We start from the raw sequence: 18,387 nt of genomic DNA on the forward strand, positions 1-18,387 counted from the left end.
CCTGCCCCCTGCTCACTCCATCTCCCTCCCTCCCCTGTCGCTCACTCTCCCCCCACCCTTGCTCTCTTGCTCATTTTCACCGGGCAGGGGGTTGGGGTGCAGGAGGAGGCGAGGGCTCCGTCTGGAGGTGTGGGCTCCAGGGTGGAGCCAGGGATGAGGGGTTTGGAGTACAGGAGAGGGTTCCAGGCTGGGGTAGGGAGTGGGATGGTATGCGGGCTCTGGACTGGGGTGCAGGCTCTGGGCTGGGGCCAAAAATGAGGTGTGGGAGTGGGAGGGGGCTCAGGGCTGGGGCAGCAGTTGGGGTGGGGCTCCGGGAGGGAGTTTGGATGCGGGAGGAGGCTCAGGATTGGGGTGGGGGAGGGAGCTCAGGGCTGGGGCAGGGGGTTGGGGTGTGGGCTCTTGGTGGCACTTAGGCGGCGGGAAGCAGTGACATGTCCCTCTGACTCCTAGGCACAAGGGCAGCCAGGGATCTCCGCACTCTGCCCCTGTCCACAAGCTCCGCCCCCACAGCTTCCATTGGCTGCAGTTCCCGGTTGGCTGCAGCGGGTGGCTCCGCGTGGCTCCTGGAAGTGGCCGGCATGTCCCGCTGGATTCTAGGCACAGAAGTGGCCAGGGTGGCTCTGCGCGCTGCCCCAGGCAAAGGCACTGCCTTGAGCCCCGGCTCCGCAGCTCCCACTGGCCAGGAACTGTGGCTAATGGAAACTGTGGGGGCGGTACCTGTAGATGGGGGCAGCTCGCGGAGACCCCTGACCCCTCCTGGGCTTAGGAGCCAGTGGGACATGCCGGCCGATTCCGGGAGCCGCGTGGAGCCGTCTGCAGCAGCAAACCGGACTTTTAGTGGTCTGGTCAACTGTGCTGACCAGAGCTGCCAGGGTCCCTTTTTGGCTGGGTGTTCTGGTTGAAAATAAGACACCTGGCATCACTACCCTCAGCTCTGATTCCAGACTTCTGACTTGGGCTCTGATTCTAGACTTTGGCATCTGACCTCTGACTCTATGGGCTCTGATTCCTGGCTACTGATTCGAGTCCCAACCACTGGTCCTGACTCCAGCTCCAACTGCTAGACATGACCACCCTTGTGTCTGGTCTCTGACACTGATTGCACACTGCAGCCTTCACTGTAAGATGAGGAAGCTATTGTAATAACATCAAAGTATTAGGACTGCTGGTGTGCTAGACCAGGCACCAAGATATAATGTATGTGCAAGGTATGGAGAGAGGAGAAGCAGTAAAACACTAGGTAAACTTAGTAAATTCTCAATAACTTGGCACTCCTGGAAATTGCAAAATCTAAAGTTTATATAAAACACATAAAGGAGACCTTTTCTCCCAGAGTGTAGTCAACACATTGAATTCTCTGCCTGAGGAGATCCTGGAAAAAGCCACGTATAGAGCTTATTTGTACTGTTTTGTTTTTTGGATTCGTTGTTTCTTTGTAGTTACACTGTGTCAAGGTTCCTCCCCGACTCTGAACTCTAGGGTACAGATGTGGGGACCTGCATGAAAACCTCCTAAGCTTACTTTTACCAGCTTAGGTTAAAACTTCCCCAAGGTACAAATTAATTTTATCCTTTGTCCTTGGAATAACCACTGCCACCACCAAACTCTAACTGGGTTTACTGGGAAACATAGTTTGGACACGTCTTTCTCCCCAAAATCCTCCCAACCCTTGCACCCCACTTCCTGGGAAAGGTTTGGTAAAAATCCTCACCAATTTGCATAGGTGACCACAGACCCAAACCCTTGGATCTGAGAACAATGAAAAAGCATTCAGTTTTCTTACAAGAAGACTTTTAATAGAAATAGAAGTAAATAGGAGTAAAGAAATCACCTCTGTAAAATCAGGATGGTAGATACCTTACAGGGTAATTAGATTCAAAACATAGAGAATCCCTTTAGGCAAAACCTTAAGTTACAGACAGAAATAGTCATTCTATTCAGCACAATTCTTTTCTCAGCCATTTAAAGAAATCATAATCTAACGCATACCTAGCTAGATTACTTACTAAAAGTTCTAAGACTCCATTCCTGTTCTATCCCCGGCAAAGCAGCATACCAACAGACACACAGACCCTTTGTTTCTCTCCCTCCTCCCAGCTTTTGAAAGTATTTTGTCTCCTCATTGGTCATTTTGGTCAGGTGCCAGCGAGGTTACCTTTAGCTTCTTAACCCTTTACAGGTGAGAGGATTTTTCCTCTGGCCAGGAGGGATTTTAAAGGGGTTTACCCTTCCCTTTATATTTATGACACACTGACATAGAGGTACTACACTAGTGTAACAAGTACCTTGAGCCTGTGTGGCTTCCCCAGTTTGAAACCCGTCTGAAACCAGTTCAGGTCACTTTTTGCAGCTATGTGTCATGTACTCTCGAAGTTTGCACCAATATAGCTACATCAGTGTAGCTACACTAGTGTAAAAATTTTAGTGTAAACAAGCCTATGATAGCTGGGGTTCAAGAAGAAAAATCACCTGACAATTCCTTGGACACCAGTATGTAAATTGATACTTTAACTATGGTGATTCTTGCTACTGTGCCCAAAATTCAACTTATTATAAAAACTGAGGTTGTAAGGGTTTCCCCCCATGGCATATTGGGAGGGTGGGGTGTTCACCTTCTCTTGGAGCACTGGGTCATCTGTGAACTTTAGTGAGTATATCTCACCTGCAGTGGATGGGAATAGGCCTCTAACATTTCCATATTCAATATAAAAGTGACAAATATAGAAACAGCTTTTGTTGTTTCACTGTTTTTAATAACTTCTTAATTGTACCGAGTATAGACGGAAAGGGAGAACAATTAGCCTAATTTGAGCAAGTTGCTGTACGGCTCGGTTGGCAGCAGTATTCTCACAATATAGAATGATGATGTGCTCCTAGCAGTCCCCTTTCCGTTCACCTCTAGTGGATGCCCAGATAAAAAAGATCAGTTTATACTTCCCAAAAGATGAGATTACTCCAGTATTGAGGACAAAATGTCTTATCCTCTCAGTAAAATATTGAAAGATGGATCTGAACCAGAATCTTAGACACAGACACACTTTAAATGTGGACCCTGAATGTTCTGGCTCAATCTTATCTCTAAGTGCCATTACCACTTAGGATGGTACCACCTTAAAAATTCTGGATTTTTAAAATCTAATATTAGTAATATTCCTGTGCATTCTAGCTGACTAGCTTCCCCTATCAAGACAATCAAATGGCAGATACTAGTCAATTTACATGATTCATTTATGATTTGGGATTATGTTTTTCTCATTTCTGATTATTACCTTTAAACATGAACTGGAAAGTTTTTTAGTTTAAAAACAACAAGAAGCCATTTATTATCCCAGATCACTAACAGACTATAGATCCATAGATGCCACACTCAAGAGACCATTGTGATCATCTAGTTCAGTAGTTTTCAGCCTGTGGTCTGCAGACTATCTAAGACTTCCAAAGGGGTCTGCACCACTATTTGAAACTTTTTAGGTGTCCATAAATGAAAAAAGGTTGAAAATCACTGATCTACTCTGACCTTTGGTATAACACAAACCATAGAAATTCCCCCAAATAATTCCTAGAGTGTATCTTTCAGAAAAAAAATCCAGTCTTGATTTAAAAATTGCCAGTGATGGAGAATCCACTATGACCCTTGATAAATTATTGCAATGGTTAATTACTTGCACTTTAAAAATTTGTCGTCTTTCCAGGCTGAATTTGTCTAGCTTCAACCTTCAGCCATTAGATCGTGTTTGTACCTTTCTCTGCTATATTGAAGAGCCCATTATTAAATATTTGTTCCCCATGTAGATTCCCTGTGTAGATCGTATAGACTGTGATCTAGTCACCCTTAACCTTCTCTTTGTTAAGCTAAATAGATTGAGCTCCTTTAATTCTGACACTATAAGGCAGTGGTGGCCAACCTGCGGCCTGTCAGGATAATCCGCTGACAGACCACTAGACTGTTGCTTTACATTTGCACATCCGCCCTCAGCTCCCAGTGGCTGTGGTTCGCTGCTCCCGGCTGATGGGATCAGCGGGAAGCGGTGTCAAATACAGTGCCAAAATACAGAGGTAAAATTCCCTGTTCCTGCTTAATATTCCCCTGCTTATGCATCCAAGGATCACATTAACACTTCTCGCCAAAAGTTGCACTAGGAGAACCTGTTCAGCTGATTATCCACCAGGGCCCCTAAATCTTTTTCAGTGTAACTGCTTCTCACAATAGAGTCCCCCATCCCGTAAGCATAGCCTACATTCTTTGTTCCTAAATGTATGCATTTACATTTAGCTGCATTAAATGTTTGCTTGCACCCAGTTTACTAAGTGATCTGGATTTCTCTATATGAGTGATCTGTCCTCTTCATTATGTACTATTCCCCCAATTTTTCTATCATCTACAAACATTATCAGTGGTGATTTATGTTTTCTTCCAGGATGTTAATAAAATTGTTAAATAACATAGGGCTAAGAACCAGTTCCTCAGGACCCCTCAGAAAAACACCTGTTGGAGGATGATTCCCCAATTAACAATTACTTTTGAGACCTATCAGTTAGTTTTTAATTGTTTAGTATGTGCCAGGTTAACATTATATTCTAGTTTTTTAATCAAAAATTTGTGTGGTACCAAGTCAAACACCTTACAGAAGTCTAAGTACACTACATCAACATAATTCTCTTTTAACAACCAAACTGTAATCTCATTGGAAAAAGATATCAGCATAGACTCAATCATGGCAAATCAACAATTTTAATTTAAAATGGGATAATCGGTTCTTCTTTTTACTTAGTTGTTAACACCTGAACAGGCTCTGTGTTTCTTTTGTAGTAGGTGTTCATGATGTTAACTACTATCAGCAAGACGGAACACAACTGTATGGTGTTGAAATTCCTGATTCTTTTCTGTTCTATTAAAACAAGATATTTCCCACATTGATTTAGATGTTAGAGATAACAGGGAAAACACAAATTTAGGATTTGACAGGTAAAACATCTTGTTTTACCTGCATTGGGATAATATTAAGCTATCTTAATATGTGCAGAACTATAGTATATCACAAGAGGGCAGTGCTAGAATACATAAGAAACAAGAGAAATTAGCTTCTGAGGGAACCTGGAATATTTCATACCAAAATGACTAGTTTAAAAATCTCATCCAGCTATTTAATCTGTTCATTTTTTGAGTTTTAACCAGAATAGATTTCTCTGTTAATAGTAATTCTGTCCCTGTGACACAGAGAAAGATGCTAGCTGCTCTCTATTTCTGCAATAATTTCACTTGCTATTGAAATGGGGCAAGACAATTATAATGCAGAAAAGTGACAGAATTACATGTCCAGTAAATTTTGAGAGGTGTATGGGCATTTCCATACAAATTGTGTAAGTGTTGACTCTGTGTTCAGCAATGTGTAAGAAATGGAAGAAGACGTGGTCTATGTTTTAGTGATAAAAGTATCACACTGGAAGGCACGGAAGAATTTTCAGTGGATTTTCTTGCCCTGTCCCTACTCCATTTATTCCCTTCTTTTATGGGTTAGTTAGTTGCACCTAACCTGATAACACTTGTATGTGGGATTTGTACATGGAACTCAGTGAAGACTCCTCCAGAGAAACAGTCTCCTTGCCCTGTTATCAGTTTGGTAGAATAAGGTCCTTACTCACTATTGTAAATGGGTTTTGTAAATGGGTTTTTCCTACAGTGTTTTTAATTTGTACTGTGATAGCACCCCAAGGCCCTATTTAGCTGGGTGCTGTAGAAACACACAAGAAACCTCCACATACTATAAATTTGTTAACTCCCCTTTGAAAATAGGCAGCTTTTCAAGTGTCACAACTGTAATGCCTCAAAATGAAGCTGTGAGTAAGTTTTTGATAAGAGAAGGCCTCTAAGCAGCCATTTAGGATCATCTTTATTATTATTTTGTTTTTTATTGCCACAAAGTGTGCTAGACTCATAACAGCAGACATCAAAAGACACTAGGCCAGCCTGATCCTGCACCATTGAGCTTTGTCATTGACTTCAGTGAACACAGAATTGGACGCACTATCTCTTCCCACAAATGCTTACAATTTTAATTTGGACAAGAGACAATGGAGGAAATGGGGCAGTGAAGGACTAGATATCCGCAAAAGAGTCACGTAGGCCCTGATCCTGCCGCAGTCCATGGGCAGGCAGGCATCAGAATGCAAGACTGAGCCACAGTTACTAAGTTAAGGCTTGTATGCATTTTGGTGGGATTTTAAAGACCATATGCAGATAACATGGATCAAGTTAAAAATAGTGAAAAAACTCAATTGCTTATTGTAGGCTTCAGATAAGTGAATTTACAGGTGGGATTTAAATGACGAGGGGTGGGGCTTGGCAGACCAAAGTCGGGGAGGCACATCGATCATAAGCACCTAGAGAATAATAATTTTCTACCTAATTTCCTTCTTTCACAGGGTCGCTGGCTTAGTGAATAGGAGGAAGCAGTAGATGATATGTCTTGATATTAGCAAGGCCTTTGACACAGTCCCACATGACATTCTCAAAGCAAACTATGGAAATGTGGTCTAGATGAAATTACTATAATGTGAGTGCACAACAAGTTGAAAGACTGTACTCAAAGAGTAGTGCTCAGTGGTTCTCTGTCAAACTGGGAGGCTGTATCTACTGGAGTTCCACAGTCATGGATCCAGCACTATTCAATATATTCATTCATGACTTGGATAATGGAATGGAGAGTATGCATAGAAAATTTGCAGATGACACCAAGATGGGAGAAGTTACAAGGACTTTGGAGGACAGGATTAGAATTCAAAATGACCTGGATGAATTGGAGAATTGGTCTGAAATCAACCAGATGAAGTTAAATAGAGAAAAGTGGAAAGCACTTAGGAAGGAAAAATCAAATGCACCGCTACAAAGTGGGGAATAGTTGGCTAGGTGGTAGTACTGCTGAAAAGGATCTGGAGTTTATAGTGGGTCACAAATTGAATGAGAGTCACAATGTGATGTATTGTGAAAATGGCTAATACCATTCTGGGTTGTATGTAAGACAAGGAAGGTAATTGTCCTATCCAGCACTAGTGAGACCTTAGGTGAAGTACAGTGTACAGTTCTGGGCCCCACACTGTAGGAAAGATGTGGATAAACTGAAAAGAGTGCGGAGAATAGCAACAAAAATGATAAAAGGTTTAGAAAACCTGACCTATGAGGAAAGGGTGTTTTTTAAAAAAAACAAAAAACTAGGCATGTTTAGTCTTCAAACTTAAGTCTAAGACTATCAGAGGGGGAGTCTTCAAGTATGTTAAGGGCTGTTATAAAGAGGACAGTGATCAATGGTTCTCCATGTCCACTGAAAGTAGGACAAGAAGTAATGGATTTAAGACAGGAAAATTCAGGTTAGATAACAGGAAAAATTTTTTGACTATAAGGGTAGTTAAGCTTCGGAATGGACTTCAAAGGGAGCTTGTGGAATCCCCATCACTGGAGGTTTTTAAGAACAGGTTGGACATATACCTGTCAGGGATGGTTTAGGTTTACTTCTTCCTGCCGGATGTGGCTCACAAGCCGTAGTTCGCCCACCTCTGTCCTACTGGCTTTTTATGTTAGCATGCCTGATGTCTGATTTGTGTCCATTTATCCTTTTACATAAAGACTGTCCGGTTTGACCAGTGTATGTGGCAGAGGGGCATTGCTGGCACATGATGGCCTATATCACATTAGTAGATGTGCAAGTGAATAAGCCTCTGATGGTGTTACTAGAGTAGATATGGGGACAAAGAAGGCAACCTCCTCATCAATTATTGGGAGTGGACTACATCCACCCTGACTAAATTGGCCTTCAGCATTGGTTCTCCACTTGTAAGGTAGCTCCCTTCTCTTCATGTGCCTATATATATTTATACATGTATCTGTAATTTTCAGTCTGCATCTGAAGAAGTGGGTTTTTTACCCACGAAAGCTTATGCCCAAATAAATCTGTTAGTCTTAAGGTGCCACCAGACTCGTCGTTTTTCCAGAGCACAGAGGCACCTCAGGCAATTGCCACTTATCATACAGGGTTTTTAAAAGATTGACATTGCACAGCCAGGCAGTAAGCACCTGACAGCCTTTAGAGTAAATGGCAGAGAATTCCCTGGATGGAGAGATACTTGTTCAGAAATTTCTGTGGTCAGGAGAGACCTGGTTCAGGAGAAAGACATACTGCCAGGACAGCTGGCAGAACTTTTGTTAGTAGGAGGTCACAAAATCCTTGAGCCTTTGGCTAAAGTGCACATGGAAACTGCGGATCTGCAAGCTGAATTAACTGTTGCTGTGGTTCCTCATAATCCTACACTAATTCTTTTGGGTAATGATTTTTTGAATGTGGCTCAGGCTGTCCAGAGCTCTGTCAGCAGCAAGAAAGAATCTTGTGCTGAAGCCTCAGAGGGGAAGAACAAAGCTACAGGAAATGGGAGAGTCTCTCTTTAATTCCTCTTCAGCCCTGCAAAGCAGTTTGCTATGAAGGAATGGGGGTGAGTAAAACCAGTTACTGTCTGGTGGCTATCCCCTCAGGGGATGGGAGTGTTTTGCCTGACGGTAGGGAGTCTGTCCAGGTTGCTGGCTGCCAAGAAGTGGCAGTAAAGCAAGGAACAGAACTCACTCTAAAATGCATAGAAAAATGTGTCCTAGCAGAAAGTCCAAAGAAAAAAGATGTTAGAATCCTAGAGACTGCTGTGGTGGGTGCAGATTCCCTGGACTCTAACTGGAGGCAAACCCAATTCAACGAGAGAGGAGGGTTCAAAGCTTACCAGCAAAGGGTCTGTTCTGGCTGTCAGTTGTGAGCCCACGCCTGACAGGGGATAAATTCCACTCTAGGGAGCACAGGGGTATGTGCCCTAGAAGGGGGCCCAGGCTGGCAGAACAGGTGGTCTCAGTGGTATCCCAGTACATCAGGTGGCACCTTAAAGGGGGCAACCTGTCACAATGAGAGCCTTTAAAAATGACAGGGGTGAGCAGAAGGTAACTAGGAGAGAAAAGGCAATTCTTGTCTATGAAGCTTCTGTCCTTTATAGGCTGCTGTGAGCAGAAGGAATATTTGACTGCAACTTTTTTCTCAACAAAGTCACCTTTCAATAATAATGGACTTATAGCCTCTTGTATGTATAATGTATTTGTCTGTCTTTCAAGGTCTGTTGGCAGTACATTCTGTAAGCCAAATCAATTCTTGGCCTTTCGGCTGAGACTGCCAGTAAATCTGCCAGTGGTTTAGTCCATTAGACATTGGACTAGAACTGTAAACTGATTTTACACAGATCAGGCATTTTAAGGTAACAAGTCCAGAACAACTGGGAATGGATTCAGATTAATAACTGTGGTCCGCATTCTGCAGTGAAATCCACTTCAGTGGGTGAGATTCCACACGAGCACAGGAATCCGCTCACATGGATCTCATTGTAAGATCAGGGCCTTAGAACTGAAAAGATCCATAGTCCAGTCTCCTTAACCATCCAGTCCCCTGGGATAGTTCTGAAATAAATGACATTACTGGAGCCAAACAAAAGCAGAGTACTAGAAATGAAGACCCCAAATCAACCAACTGTCTGATTAAAAACATGCACATGTTGTAGTTTACAGTGAAAACACACAAAAAAGACATAGAAAATGTAAAAGCAGCAAAGAGTCCTGTGGCACCTTATAGACTAACAGACGTATTGGAGCATAAGCTTTCATGGGTGAATACCCACTTCATCGGATGCATGTAAACTCATTTTACTTGATATAACATTAATAACATGACAGGTTTCAGAGGAACAGCCGTGTTAGTCTGTATTCGCAAAAAGAAAAGGAGTACTTGTGGCACCTTAGAGACTAACCAATTTATTTGAGCATGAGCTTTCGTGAGCTACAGCTCACTGAGCTGTAGCTCACGAAAGCTCATGCTCAAATAAATTGGTTAGTCTCTAAGGTGCCACAATTAATAACATGGTTTGATTTAATTCTAAAATTTAGGATTCTTGAAATGGCCACAAAATATAATCAGTAATTTCTGGCAATGTACCTACTTCTTGCCCATAGCTCATCAACCAGGGGAGATTCATAAGCATATTTCAGCATCATTCTCTGTGCTTAAAATTGCATTGTTTTCCTTTCATGCGTCTAATACGTGATAATAGGCAAATGTTATTAAGACCAAGTAAGTGGTTCTGTAATCGCATTACAAAGACAAATATCCATAATAGTCCAGTTCCCTGAACCATGGCAAATTGCTTTTGTACAGATATTTCCATATAAAATTATATGGTCAGAAAAATAAAATAAATATAGTCTTGGAAAAGAATTAAGGATCTAGGAAAAATTTAACAACTGTTGGTAATAAACTTTCCAGGAAGGCAACTGTGAGCAGTTGTGGGGGTGGGGCAGTGGGGGGCCAGGTGTATGGGAGAGAGCATATAAGATTATATAGATAGTGGTTACACGGGAGTCCCATTATACCCAGAGACAAAGTTTCTCCTTGGAAAAAGCTTTGTATGATGTTTTTAGAGGTGACATCCTGTAACTATCCAACCATTATCAAACAATGCACTTAAATGGGGGTACAAAGAAATGCCTTTATTTTCCAGGCTGATTTTGTTCTCAAGGACTCTGATACTCTCAGCTTTATTTATTAAATTCAGTAAATGGCTTCTGTTTTGTCCTTACTGCAGAAATAAATTAATGGAATGGAAGAAACAGAAACTTTCCAAATAGATAGATTATGAGCAACATTTACATCTATTACTGACTCTTTACCCCTCAAAAATAGAAAAAAAACCTCTCCACATTTTGGGGGGTTTAGCAATTAAAGGAAAGACTTGTTAAAACCAGAATAGATGAAGGATAGACAGGGACATGTGTTTGTTAAGGAGTCACTTTCTAAGAGACCTTTTGATGAGGCAGCTGTTCAACCTAAGAAATAAATTAACACCATAGGTTTTCAGGTCAAGGAATCATAGAATCATAGAATATCAGGGTTGGAAGGGACCCCAGAAGGTCATCTAGTCCAACCCCCTGCTCGAAGCAGGACCAATTCCCAGTTAAATCATCCCAGCCAGGGCTTTGTCAAGCCTGACCTTAAAAACCTCTAAGGAAGGAGATTCTACCACCTCCCTAGGTAACGCATTCCAGTGTTTCACCACCCTCTTAGTGAAAAAGATTTTCCTAATATCCAATCTAAACCTCCCACACTGCAACTTGAGACCATTACTCCTCGTTCTGTCATCTGCTACCATTGAGAACAGTCTAGAGCCATCCTCTTTGGAACCCCCTTTCAGGTAGTTGAAAGCAGCTATCAAATCCCCCCTCATTCTTCTCTTCTGCAGGCTAAACAATCCCAGTTCCCTCAGCCTCTCCTCATAAGTCATGTGTTCCAGACCCCTAATCATTTTTGTTGCCCTTCGCTGGACTCTCTCCAATTTATCCACATCCTTCTTGTAGTGTGGGGCCCAAAACTGGACACAGTACTCCAGATGAGGCCTCACCAATGTCGAATAGAGGGGAACGATCACGTCCCTCGATCTGCTCGCTATGCCCCTACTTATACATCCCAAAATGCCATTGGCCTTCTTGGCAACAAGGGCACACTGCTGACTCATATCCAGCTTCTCGTCCACTGTCACCCCTAGGTCCTTTTCCGCAGAACTGCTGCGTAGCCATTCGATCCCTAGTCTGTAGCTGTGCATTGGGTTCTTCCGTCCTAAGTGCAGGACCCTGCACTTATCCTTATTGAACCTCATCAGATTTCTTTTGGCCCAATCCTCCAATTTGTCTAGGTCCTTCTGTATCCTATCCCTGCCCTCCAGCATATCTACCACTCCTCCCAGTTTAGTATCATCCGCAAATTTGCTGAGAGTGCAATCCACACCATCCTCCAGATCATTTATGAAGATATTGAACAAAACCGGCCCCAGGACCGACCCTTGGGGCACTCCACTTGATACCGGCTGCCAACTAGACATGGAGCCATTGATCACTACCCGTTGAGCCCGACAATCTAGCCAGCTTTCTACCCACCTTATAGTGCATTCATCCAGCCCATACTTCCTTAACTTGCTGACAAGAATACTGTGGGAGACCGTGTCAAAAGCTTTGCTAAAGTCAAGAAACAATACATCCACTGCTTTCCCTTCATCCACAGAACCAGTAATCTCATCATAAAAGGCGATTAGATTAGTCAGGCATGACCTTCCCTTGGTGAATCCATGCTGGCTGTTCCTGATCACTTTCCTCTCATGCAAGTGCTTCAGGATTGATTCTTTGAGGACCTGCTCCATGATTTTTCCAGGGACTGAGGTGAGGCTGACTGGCCTGTAGTTCCCAGGATCCTCCTCCTTCCCTTTTTTAAAGATTGGCACTACATTAGCCTTTTTCCAGTCATCCGGGACTTCCCCCGTTCGCCACGAGTTTTCAAAGATAATGGCCAATGGCTCTGCAATCACAGCCACCAATTCCTTCAGCACTCTCGGATGCAACTCGTCCGGCCCCATGGACTTGTGCACGTCCAGCTTTTCTAAATAGTCCCTCACCACCTCTATCTCCACAGAGGGCTGGCCATCTCTTCCCCATTTTGTGATGCCCAGTGCAGCAGTCTGGGAGCTGACCTTGTTAGTGAAAACAGAGGCAAAAAAAGCATTGAGTACATTAGCTTTTTCCACATCCTCTGTCACTAGGTTGCCTCCCTCATTCAGTAAGGGGCCCACACTTTCCTTGGCTTTCTTCTTGTTGCCAACATACCTGAAGAAACCCTTCTTGTTACTCTTAACATCTCTGGCTAACTGCAGCTCCAGGTGCGATTTGGCCCTCCTGATATCATTCCTACATGCCCGAGCAATATTTTTATACTCTTCCCTGGTCATATGTCCAACCTTACACTTCTTGTAAGCTTCTTTTTTATGTTTAAGATCCGCTAGGATTTCACCATTAAGCCAAGCTGGTCGCCTGCCATATTTACTATTCTTTCGACTCATCGGGATGGTTTGTCCCTGTAACCTCAACAGGGATTCCTTGAAATACAGCCAGCTCTCCTGGACTCCTTTCCCCTTCAAGTTAGTCCCCCAGGGGATCCTGGCCATCCGTTCCCTGAGGGAGTCGAAGTCTGCTTTCCTGAAGTCCAGGGTCCGTATCCTGCTGCTTACCTTTCTTCCCTGCGTCAGGATCCTGAACTCAACCAACTCATGGTCACTGCCTCCCAGATTCCCATCCACTTTTGCTTCCCCCACTAATTCTACCCGGTTTGTGAGCAGCAGGTCAAGAAAAGCGCCCCCCCCCTAGTTGGCTCCTCTAGCACTTGCGCCAGGAAATTGTCCCCTACGCTTTCCAAAAACTTCCTGGATTGTCTATGCACCGCTGTATTGCTCTCCCAGCAGATATCAGGAAAATTAAAGTCACCCATGAGAATCAGGGCATGCGATCTAGTAGCTTCCGTGAGCTGCCGGAAGAAAGCCTCATCTACCTCATCCCCCTGGTCCGGTGGTCTATAGCAGACTCCCACCACTACATCACTCTTGTTGCACACACTTCTAAACTTAATCCAGAGACACTCAGGTTTTTCTGCAGTTTCGTACCGGAGCTCTGAGCAGTCATACTGCTCCCTTACATACAGTGCTACTCCCCCACCTTTTCTGCCCTGCCTGTCCTTCCTGAACAGTTTATAACCATCCATGACAGTACTCCAGTGATGTGAGTTATCCCACCAAGTCTCTGTTATTCCAATCACGTCATAGTTCCTTGACATCACCAGGACCTCCAGTTCTCCCTGCTTGTTTCCAAGGCTTTGTGCATTTGTATATAAGCACTTGAGATAACCTGTTGATCGCTCCTCATTCCCAGTATGAGGCAGGAGCCCTCCCCTCACAGACATTCCTGCCTGTGCTTCCTCCCGGTATCCCGCTTCCCTACTTACCTCAGGGCTTTGGTCTCCTTCCCCCGGTGAACCTAGTTTAAAGCCCTCCTCACTAGGTTAGCCAGCCTGCTGGCAAAGATGCTCTTCCCTCTCTTCGTAAGATGGAGCCCGTCTCTGCCCAGCACTCCTCCTTCATGGAACACCATCCCATGGTCAAAGAATCCAAAGCCTTCTCTCCGACACCACCTGCATAGCCATTCGTTGACTTCCACGATTCGACGGTCCCTACCCAGGCCTTTTCCTTCCACGGGGAGGATGGATGAGAACACCACTTGCGCCTCCAACTCCTTTATCCTTCTTCCTAGAGCCACATAGTCCGCAGTGATCTGCTCAAGGTCATTCTTGGCAGTATCATTGGTGCCCACGTGGAGAAGCAGGAAGGGGTAGCGATCCGAGGGCTTGATGAGTCTCGGCAGTCTCTCCGTCACATCGCGAATCTTAGCCCCTGGCAAGCAGCAGACTTCTTGGTTTTCCCGGTCAGGGCGGCAGATAGATGACTCAGTCCCCCGGAGGAGAGAGTCCCCGACCACCACCACCCGCCTTCTCCTCTTGGGAGTGGTGGTCGTGGAACCCCCAACCTCAGGACATCAGCCAGCGGAGTCTCCTTCTGCTTTCTCGCCCCAGACATATCATCTGGTCCTCTCTCCGCAACGATACCTGTGGAGAGAACATGAAAGCGGTTAGTTACCTGTGTCTGTGTTACTGGAACCCGGACATTCCGCTTACCTCTTCTGGAGGTCACATGTTGCCAAGCTTCCTCACTGGCCTCTTGGCTTCTCTGTGCAACCTGCTCTATATCTTTAGAGCTTTGTGCCCCTAGAAGCGTATCCTGAGTTTTGTCCAGAAAATCCTCAGTTTCTCGTATGCAACGCAGGGTTGTTATCTGTTGCTCCAGACCTTCCTGACCTTCCAGGAGCCTGAGGAATCATGTTTTCATAAAAGAAAAGTCCAGGATTCTGTCAAGTGACAGTTCTTTCAGCTTTTTTCTAGCCACCATTTTGCTACAGGAGAGGTGGGTTCTCTGAGCCAGTTAGGGAGCAAGCCGATCTTGCTTCTTCAGGGCTTCAGAGTCCCATTTTCCCCTCTGCTCTCTGTTGATATTTCTTCCACCCCCTAGGAACGCTTCCTATTAGGCCTGTTAACATTACACTCAAGGATCTTCTGCTTTTCACGTAGACTATCTTGAGGATTGCTGGCAGCTAGAAGCTCAGGCTGCTGTTCCCCTCTAAAATCCCAGAAGCAGCAGGAGGTTCTATTTACCAGGTACCAGCCAAGGTTCACATAGTTATTTAAAAGGAAGAAGCATTAAGGACTTGGAAAGATATGTTTGTTCCCATTGCTGTGTGTTCTTTGCACACACTGAAATCATAGAGATTTCAGGTCACAGACTATGTACTTAGGTTCACTGCAATTCAGTGGCAGGTTTAAGATTCAGGTGATGAAAGATGTTGTCTCAAAAATCCTCAGTTATAAGAGAGCTGTAGTACATCCAATGGAACTGATCAGAATCACAAATTTAAGCCCTCCAACACCAGACATCCATAATGTATGCTCCTCCATTTCTTCTGAAACATTCTTTTTCAAACATGGCGGACTGTAGTGTGCAAAAGGAAATTACTTATTCCCTAAGGTCCAAATTCTGCCACCCTCATTCATATGGAGTAGTGTCTTTCTCTGGGAGCAATCTCACAGAAGGAGAGAGAATGAGAAAGAGAAAAAGGATTTTGAAGGGGGCAGAAGAGGGTATTTTTTTATTAGAAAGTTAAGTTTATTTAGTGTTTTGAATCTATGATAGAAAGATGATTTGGTTGTTTCAGTTTAAAAAAACTGGATTATTTCCCCATCCTATATCTATCCCCTTTGGATGCTATGTATCATTCTGACAAATGTACAAATAAGTATTTTTAAAGGTGATGTGTTAAAAACACCATAGTTTGCTGACTATTTAAGGTAGTTCAGTTTACTTCAAGCCAAGTTCCCTTATATAATCAGAGAAACTAAAGGATATAAATGAACCAGAAGAATCAGTATTATGAAGAAACATTCCTGTAGTATCAGCCACATAAGAATACATTTAAACTGCTAAGAAAAAAAGCTCTTACCAAGCTACTGGCTTATCTGTAAGGGCTAAGGTGGCAATGATTTTCCAAATTAGAATAGCAGTTCAACGATGTATGGTCATTGTGAAAAAACTGTTAGGGAAATACTCTTTATACGAGGAAAGGTAATTTGGTTTGGGAGATAATCATATGTTTGTTAGAAGCGCTACTTCTCTTCTAGTTTCCAATTAAAGTATTTACATGCCACACCAATTGAGCTACTTACATAGTTAACATAGGATCCAGCAAAGGGCATGTGTCACGTGCATAATCATATTTTCCAAAGAAAGATGGCTTGAGGAGATAGTTTTGATATTTCATAGGAAAAGTAGGCAAAGATCTCATATACTTTGCTCAAGTGTAACAAGCATGGTGCTTGCCCCATGCACTCAGGTGCCCACCTCCCTTGGAGTGTAGACTCAATGGTCTATTGTCTTGTGCTGTATAGAAAAATCTGCACAGCGCAAGCTCATAAAAATTCACCCTCTCCCTCAATGTGAAGAGAGCTATGCACAGCTTCTTGGCCCCCCACCCCCAGATATGAATTGCACAAACTGGGTTATGGTATAAACAAGAAATAAGTTTATTAACTACAAAAGACAGATTTTAAGTGATTATAAGGGATAAAGCAGATTACTAAGCAAATAAAGCAAAACATGCAAACTAAGCTTGATTCACTAAAGAAACAGGTTACAAGATGTAATTTCTCACCCTAAATGTTGAATTAGGCAGGATGCAGAGTTTCTGTAGCTCAGAGTTCCAGTTATTTCTTCTTACCCTGTCTCACTCTGGACTCACCCCTTCCTTTCCCTTCAGGTTAGTTCCTTTGTCCCTTCAGGTTCTTTCAGCAGTCCTTCTTCTTGAGTAGGCAATGGAGGAGTGTCGAGATCAACCCGCTCCCCAGCCCTTAAAAAGGATTTACCTAAGGCAGGAATCCTTTGTTTGATCCCCACTCCCGTACAGAGGAAAAGTACCAGCAGTGTCCAAGGTGGTATTTTGTATCAGGTGATCTTATCACCTGACCTGGTAGTGTCACAGCTACATCTCCTAGGAAGGAGAGAGATTAGTATCTTCACAGTCTTATTGTTTCTTCCTAATGGGTCATTCAGAGTGTTTGCCTACAGTCTGGTGGGTGTTCCCCCCAAGTACACACACAGTTGTAATTGTTACATAGTCAATATTCCTAACTCTAGATACAGAAATGATACATGCATACAAATTGGATAATCATATTAAGTAAATCATAATCTTTCCAATAATATCTTACATGAGCCATCCTATAAAAAGTATAACTTGGTTATGCCATATTCCTATCATACACCCCATATTCTTCATAGAAATATGGTTAACGTCACACTCCTCATCACATCTGTGTAAAGGGATACATGACCAGAGATCATGACTTTTTCTTCCAAAGGTGGTGGTGATTCCTGTTCTCTGTACTTTACAGCAAGGCAGATCTGAACCAGCTAGTGAGCAGGGAAAACAGAATCCTAAGCGCATTCTGAAATCAAGGCTTTCTGCGCCACTGGACCAACCCAGCCATATCCTCTCATCCAAATGTTAAAATGCTTATCCTAGAAAATTAATTAAGAATCTATGGCTGTGCTGTGTAGCATAATCAGCTGATAAGTGATATGAAACTACAGACCCCTTCAAAAGCCAGGAATTTAATACATGTCCTTTTTATTTTTGATTCAAAGGATGCTGTAACAATATGTACCTTGGGAATAGGAACCGCTTTTGGAGAGTCAATTCTGGATAACACCCCTCGCCATGCTACTATTGTTACCAGGGAATACAGTGAGCTCCTTCGAATTGAGCAGAAGGATTTCAAAGCACTTTGGGAGGTAAAGCCAAAAGACTTATTGAACAATTAATATGGTTAGAGAAAAGTGAAATGTATGTATATAATAACATTATGATTGTGTCTTAATGTGTTCAGTTTTAGCAGAGGAATATACCTTTTTAAAAAAAAATTGGAGAATGAGTGAAATCCACTTGTCCCTTTTTGGTACTTCATCTTCTGCAAGATTATATATCCTTATTAATATATCTTCAAAGACCATCCTGTTTTTTTTGTCTTGACAACTTTGCTTAATAAGTTACTCCACAAATGCATTAGTCTCCAACAAGAAATAACTTTCTGATATTTGTTTTAAAATTTACTTTAACTGCTGTATACTTCTCCCCTTAACTTATTTCGTAAAATGAAACTAACTCAGATTAACATATTTGTTTGTGCTCTCCATTTGCTGGGTTGTCAGACTTATATTTACGTTTGACACCAGCTAGTCGAATCGCATAGTGGACCCTGATCAAATTGCACTTGCATATTGTTCCTCATCCCTCCTTGTTATCACCACCAAATGGAAGAGTTTTAGAATTGGTAACTGACTGAA

The 18,387-nt window shown here is 43.0% G+C and overlaps 1 protein-coding gene across 7 annotated transcripts in view; it reads left to right on the forward strand.

The window, feature by feature from the left end:
- Positions 1-18,387, forward strand: part of RAPGEF4 (Rap guanine nucleotide exchange factor 4) — a 227,969-nt gene that overhangs the window by 20,061 nt on the left and 189,521 nt on the right. For 6 of the 7 annotated variants that reach the window (XM_073305859.1, XM_073305860.1, XM_073305869.1 and 3 more), the window contains one exon: positions 17,689-17,835. In XM_073305859.1, coding sequence (XP_073161960.1) covers positions 17,689-17,835 — 147 coding nt within the window. Of the gene's footprint in view, positions 1-17,688; positions 17,836-18,387 lie in introns of those variants that run through there. The other variant, XM_073305868.1, reaches the window with a different exon arrangement.

This window comes from Lepidochelys kempii, chromosome 11 (assembly GCF_965140265.1).
Source record: "Lepidochelys kempii isolate rLepKem1 chromosome 11, rLepKem1.hap2, whole genome shotgun sequence".
In the NCBI taxonomy this organism is placed as follows: domain Eukaryota; kingdom Metazoa; phylum Chordata; order Testudines; family Cheloniidae; genus Lepidochelys; species Lepidochelys kempii.